Source organism: Panulirus ornatus, chromosome 2 (assembly GCF_036320965.1).
Source record: "Panulirus ornatus isolate Po-2019 chromosome 2, ASM3632096v1, whole genome shotgun sequence".
In the NCBI taxonomy this organism is placed as follows: domain Eukaryota; kingdom Metazoa; phylum Arthropoda; class Malacostraca; order Decapoda; family Palinuridae; genus Panulirus; species Panulirus ornatus.
Genome location: NC_092225.1, coordinates 79673186 through 79679960, shown reverse-complemented (window position 1 = coordinate 79679960; position 6775 = coordinate 79673186). Strand labels below are relative to the sequence as shown.

General features: G+C 40.5%; 1 protein-coding gene across 3 annotated transcripts in view; it reads left to right on the top strand.

The window, feature by feature from the left end:
- Nucleotides 1–2659: 2659 nt before the first annotated feature.
- ecd (ecdysoneless cell cycle regulator) overlaps nt 2660–6775 on the top strand; it is a 708809-nt gene continuing 704693 nt past the window's right edge. Inside the window, exon 1 of one of the 3 annotated variants that reach the window (XM_071678023.1) lies at nt 2660–3014. Coding sequence is in view for 2 of the 3 variants with exons in the window: in XM_071678004.1 (XP_071534105.1) it covers nt 6193–6269 (77 nt within the window). In the remaining variant the exon portion in view is untranslated. Of the gene's footprint in view, nt 3015–6138; nt 6270–6775 lie in introns of those variants that run through there. The other 2 variants (XM_071678004.1, XM_071678011.1) reach the window with 2 other exon arrangements.

Here is a 6775-nt window from a genome sequence, read left to right as displayed (position 1 = left end):
ATAGAGTGAATTGGATCGATTTGGTATACCGGGGTTGACGGGCTGTCAGTGGATTGAATCAGAGTATGTGAAGCGTCTGGGGTAACCCATGGAAAGCTGTGTGGGGCCTGGATGTGGAAAGGGAGCTGTGGTTTCGGGCATTATTGCATGACAGCTAGGGACTGAGTGTGAACGAATGAGGCCTTTGTTGTCGTTTCCTAGCGCTACCCCGCACACATGAGGGGGCAGGGGGATGGTATTCCATGTGTGGCGAGGTGGCGATGGGAATGAATAAAGGCAGACAGTGTGAATTGTGTGCATGGGTATATATGTATGTGTCTGTGTGTGTAATATACATGTGTACATTGAGATGTATAGGCATGTATATTTGTGTGTGTGGACGTGTGTGTATATACATGTGTATGGGGGTGGGTTGCGCCATTTCTTTCGTGTTTCCTTGCGCTACCTCTCAAACGCGGGAGACAGCGACAAAGCAAAATAAATAAATAAATATATATATATATATATATATATATATATATATATATATATATATATATATATATATATATATTTTTTTTTTTTTCTTTCGTACTATTCGCCATTTCCCGCGATAGCGAGGTAGCGTTAAGAACAGAGGACTGGGCCTTTGAGGGAATATCCTCACCTGGCCCCCTTCTCTGTTCCTTCTTTTGGAAAATTGAAAAAAACGAGAGGGGAGGATTTCCAGCCACCCGCTCCATATATATATATATATATATATGAAATTATCAATATTCGAAAAACAAACCATTCTTCTGCCCAGTACTCAAACAACAAATTAAACATCTTGCCATGCATAATCACTGTCATCAGTAACAAACACAGAGATACTCAATGCTGGTAGCATAAGGAACAAACACACAGAAAAACTCAACCATCTCAGAGAATACAACATCCACATAGACCTAATCAAAGAATCCAGACTTTCATCTAGAACTACCCTCCCACCTTCCTTAACCTATATGACAAAGATATGACACAACAGAGACAAAAAGGAGGGCTCATATCTTTCTCTGACACCACAAAAGAGATATGGACAATGGCAACACCTTAGAAATGTAGTCCAGTAAAATGAAATGTCACAATACCGACCACTGCATAATGAACATTTGCATACCTCCCCATCACATTCTCTCTCTCTCTCTCTCTCTCTCTCTCTCTCTCTCTCTCTCTCTCTCTCTCTCTCTTCGACAGATACACACCCCAGCTGCAGAACCTTGCCACCATGCCCAACACCTACCTTCTAGATTACAGTGCCACCATTCTACTTTTCTTCAACTTATACACCATGTTCTTTGAGGGGTAATTTCTCATAATCTAGCGGCAACCTTTCGGTATCCTCAACCCATGCCACTAACATAAAGGTCTTTTCGTTTGCAGACAACCTCATAACCACATTACAACACCCTAACACCACAGTAGCAACTTTGAGCTACAGCACTATAGTACACAACTGGAACAATGACTCACCCAGAATGCAATGTCTACATTTTCACAAAAGCCTTCAGTCATTCATAACCCCACGAATCCGGCACACCCTTAAATCATTTTGAATGGCCCGTCTACCACTGAACAAATCTACAACCATCCTAGGCATCAATACGACACACACAAGACATTAACTGCCCCACACAAATGACATCAAGGAAAAAAGCAGCAAACATTCTAATTGCTCTAATTGGCACTAGACTTGGACATGAAAAGAATAAGTAAGCATTCTATACAATCAATTCATTTGCTTCTCTTTAAGCTATGCATCGCCTTCCTGATCAAACTATCTCTCAACAACAAATATAACAAAGCTGTAAGCCACACAAAATAGTGCACTCAATCACTGGCTTTTTAACTATAAACACTTAACACCTTCATAATGTAACAGAGATCCTCCCGATACAGTCCCACCTCAACATTCTCGACACTCAGTTCTATGCAACAGCATTAGACCCCTTACACCCAAACCACTCCATATATAACCATCAATCCCAACTACAAATAGAGTTTAACTCTGCCTCATACTCCAGTAATCTCTACTTGCAGCCCATCCCCACCCCCCAACAAATATAACACAAACGAAATGCATACACACTCAAATAACCCGTCAGGCATCGAACAACCAACCTCCTAACTGCGTCCTAATTACTAACCCATCAACCAAACACTCAACAGAAACCAAACTCCCCAGTTAAACTCGTCACACCCTCCTACTTATACTCTGAATATCACCCATCGCTACAACAAGGCAAACACCGTTTTAACATTCCAAGATCGTTCATGCCCAGGATGCAACTACCATAATAAAGAAGACACAGAGCAATTGATGCTCAGTTGCAGCCAATAGGAACTGACGTGCTGTCAATGAACTGAACCAGGGAATGTAAAGCGTCTTGGGTAAACCATGGAAATATATATATATATATATATATATATATATATATATATATATATATATATATATATATATATATATATATATATTGTTACGAACACGTGTGTTTGTGTCCACATGGTTCGTATATGTGTCTTGGTGTATCTCTGTGTATGGCGTGCCTGGGTGTAGGGAGCGGTTGCTATCGGCTCGGATCTCACCCTCCCTGACTGTGTTGATTGCCTTAGTAATTTTGTTTTGACCCAGATCTTGACCAGTCCTCTAGCACCCAAACGTTAGGTCAACGGCGTCAGGTCTAGCCATGGGAACAGCTACGGTATGTCGTCACGTGCGTTCGCTGCCGGCGTGGACAAAGGAACAGAGGATTTTGAATGCACGCCACATATATAGGCCGGACCTTAGGCCTCCTTCAGCCAATCACGTCAGGAAGAGGGCGTGACAACCAGTCTCTTGACCTATCAAGGGCAATTGTGTCATTCTGACCTATAGTAGAATAAGGTGGCGGGTCGAGGCGTGGCTCGCTGTTCCTGCCTTGCTAGTCATTCAGATAAAAGCTCAGACGATCGCCTGAGACTTCGATTCCTTCACCAGTCCCGAGCCCAGCAAGGTAATGTAGGCTTTCCCTGTCTCGAACCCCGTAGCCACCGCTGCCCTAGGTTGTAAGATGTTTATTGTGTTACGCCAGTTTAGCTAAGTGTAACGATATGTTTACTGTGTCACGTCAGGTTAGCTAAGTGTAACGATTATGTTTACTGTGTCACGTCAGAATCTAACTAAATGTAATGCTATCGAACAAAGTGTCAAGGGAAAGAGATCTCCTGGTTTGAAATCTTATCTGGAATGTTAACTCATGTTCAATGTTAAACTCATGTTCAGTGTTAACGTAAATGATTCGTGCCTGATTTATGTGTTCACCTTGTACATTTGAATTCTTTTCATTATAAAGTAATTCTAACCTTGGTGTTTGTTTTAATCCTATAACGTTAAGATAGCGTTATCCTGAGTTGTGCTATATTACAAATTTACCGTCCTTGCAAAGACGAGGACCAGTATAGTATTTGTAACATATATATGTTACTGGCGACCTTGCTCCAATAAGTACTGAGTTCGTAACAATATATATATCCAGGCATCCAGCAATCACTAAAACGATGTTATAAGAAACCTCAGCATGACGTTCATAGACTATGAAATGGCGTTTGGTTCTATCAGCTCAAGCTTTATTTTGTATGCGTAGAAATAATTGGACATATATGAGAGGCAACATCAGTGTTCAAGCTACATTGAAACAGTAAAAAGTGGGGTTGAAGTAATTGAAATTCATTTGAAATGTAATGTTAGAGAATGAAATTGTAATTGATAATAAAATGAAAGTGATTAATTGTAATTGTAATTCATTAAATGTGATCAAGTGATTTTAATTTGATTATAATTGTGAAAGAGGAGGAAAGAGTACCGGTAACCTTGCAAATACCGGCGGTGGGTAAGCGGTACTTTCAAAATACCGGCGGTGGTGGTACTGGCTCAAAGAAAAGATGATGGTAGCGGTATAATTTATGAAAAGTACAGCCGGTAGCGGTAGCGGTACTTTTTTTTTTATCGTTAACCGTTTAAGTCCACCCTATTGATCCATTGACCCTACCCAAACAAAAATATCCGTCCGATAATGACAAAATATTGTACGAACTCAAGAACCCTGTCCTAGAGAGAACAGAGGAGTAAGAAAATCATGCTAGTGGAGATTTCTGCCTTTAAGGAAATTGTGATTGTCCTCGAACCTTTTCACGAGGCCATGGAGGTTGTGGAGAGGCAGCAGAGGGGTGACCATAATCATAACACCCAGTTACAGTACTGTGAGCAGCTGGCTAAAGTCCTATTGAACTCTGTGAAGAAAAGGTTGGATCCATATATGGAAGGGAGAGATGTGCAAGTAGCGGCCTCCCCCCCCCCCCCCCCCCTTCTGGACTCTCTTCCATTACAAGAGCAAAAGACCAAGTGCTGGTATATGCCAAGAAAATGTTTTAAGACTTGGAGGGAGTTCAGGAGGGGTCAACATCGACAATGGATAAAGTAACAAGAATGATCTAGCAGAAGGATTATCTGAAAAAGATCCAGACTTTCCTCCATACCAAAATGTTCAACGAAATTCCAAAATCAACGGGGATCAGAGGGAAGCATAGTGTCAGTGAGTCTTTTGTTGAAGCAATATTTAGAGGAAGGAACTCTGTCATTTTCAAGTGATCCAATGCTATACTGGAAAGAAGTGTCCCAAACTTTGCATCCGCTAAAGAACCTTGCAAGAAAACAGGTGATTGGGTGTACTGCTACATCTGCTCCACCAGAGCAAGCTTCCAGCGTTGCCGGAATTTTTTTTTCACTGCTAACAGTGCTCAACTTGGTGTCACTTCGTTCTGTTCAGTGCTATTGATAAAGTGCAATAGTGAATTGTTTGAAAAACTACCAACTTTTTAGTTACCACCTGCAACTTCTACTAGAATGAAATCTTCATTTTTGTTTTAAAAATAATTTGTTACGTTTGTTAATAAGGGATAACCTTACGATGCAAAATTATTTTTAAACCAAATTTGGGAAATTGTAATTATAATTTATTTTTGTGGTAATGATTGTAATGTAATTGGTTTCTAAATGCATTTGTAATTATGATTGTAATTTAAGAAGTGGAAAGTATTTGTAATTGTAATTTGATTTCTAAAGCGTAATTGCTCCAAACCTGGAAATAAGGAAAGAAGAGAAGTATGAGAAAGGGATACCATTCTCCCAAATCATGGCAAAATTGGAAATATTCAGACAACTAAACTGGTTAAAAGGTGTTAGTGTCAGTGGCAGGTATATGAACTCGCTAAGATTCGCCAGTGATATAAAAAAAAATTATATACTGTTAAGGATAATTCATCTTATAATGTATATGTTTTAGGAGAGGTAAAGATACTTCAGACTGTTCCAAATTCATTATTACATGGTGCATACAAATTTTGGATTTGCAAGGAGTATTTTGAAATGCTTTCGAGTGTCAGGAAAGTTGTTACCCGGATGGGTGACTTACGGTCATAGAAGATCCTGCTCATGGTACCAGGAATGTTTGTATCGGGCATGAAAACCTAAACCAGGCACAACGTTAAGGGTAATTTTAAGCCCAGTGTTATTTGATATTAGATTATCACTGAACAAGATAACCTCAAACTGATATATTGAAGTTGTACCGTAAGATGTGCTGATATCTTCGTATAGTTTTTGAGTTCTCAAAAGTTGGGGTTGGTTATCAATTAGTAGAAAAAAAAACAAACTATTTCTAGGTTGGAGCTAGTGGTTAGTTATGGATTCGTTTGGATTGGAAGGGTCCAAATTATAGCGCTGTTTCAAAATATTGAGTGCGGGGCATATTGACTTGGGATTGTATTAGGACGATGTTTGTTTCGTAGTTTAGGTAATTGGTGTTTGTGGCAGCTACCCAGCCAGTGATTGGGTGCGCTGTTTTGTGTGGCTTACAGGTTTGTTTTGCTTGCATTTGACAGGGTGGATGACCAGGCAGGTGAAGCGTAACTTTGGGTGCTGTGGATGAATTGTTTGCAGAGGATACTAAGGGACTGATTCCTACCCTTGTTCAAATCTGGTGCCAGCGTACTGCGGGCGTTTAGTGGGTCTTGCTCTCGTGTTTTCATGGCTCTGGTGTTGGAGGTGAATATCCTGTGTGCGTCGTACATAATGCCCAGCATTGTTGGCGCTTGGTTGAGTGGGAGAAACTGGCCATTCAAAGTGACGGGAAAATGCAGTTTGAATTTGTGTGTCTAGGGTCAAAAGAGTGCCTGAAGACTTCTGTAGAGATGCAGTTATTCTACCGTAGGTAAGCCATTGTTTCCGTAGTGCAACAGAGTGCTGTTTATAGTTTCTTCCGTGATGTAGTCTGCATAAGAGAGGACTTTCACAATGTGGTCCTAGAAGGTAATGCTAGGTCATTTTAGAGTTTAACGGTTAGGTTAGGTTAGGTTTGGCTATGAAACTGGCTAGCCAATTTTTGTAAGAGGAGAGGGGTATTAGTATATGTTGTGTGAGGGTTTGTTGGGTGACGGTGCAAAAAGCTTTTGTAGCGGGTGAGAAGGGCTTAAAGCCATCTTGGATTTGTTGTGTGAGGTCTGTGTATAGTGTGGTAATGGAGTAATTGGTTCTAAAGCCTTGTTGTGTAAGTGAAAGTGACATGCTTGATTCTGTTGTGGATCAGTTTTTCAAAGTTTCGAAACAAAAGTGGCCTCCGAGAGTTGGGTGGCTTGGAAGTTTTTAGGATCGCTTTCCAGATAACGGATTTTGTTGTGTAGCCAGGAGTGGTTGAAGATATCTGTAATTGCTTGGACT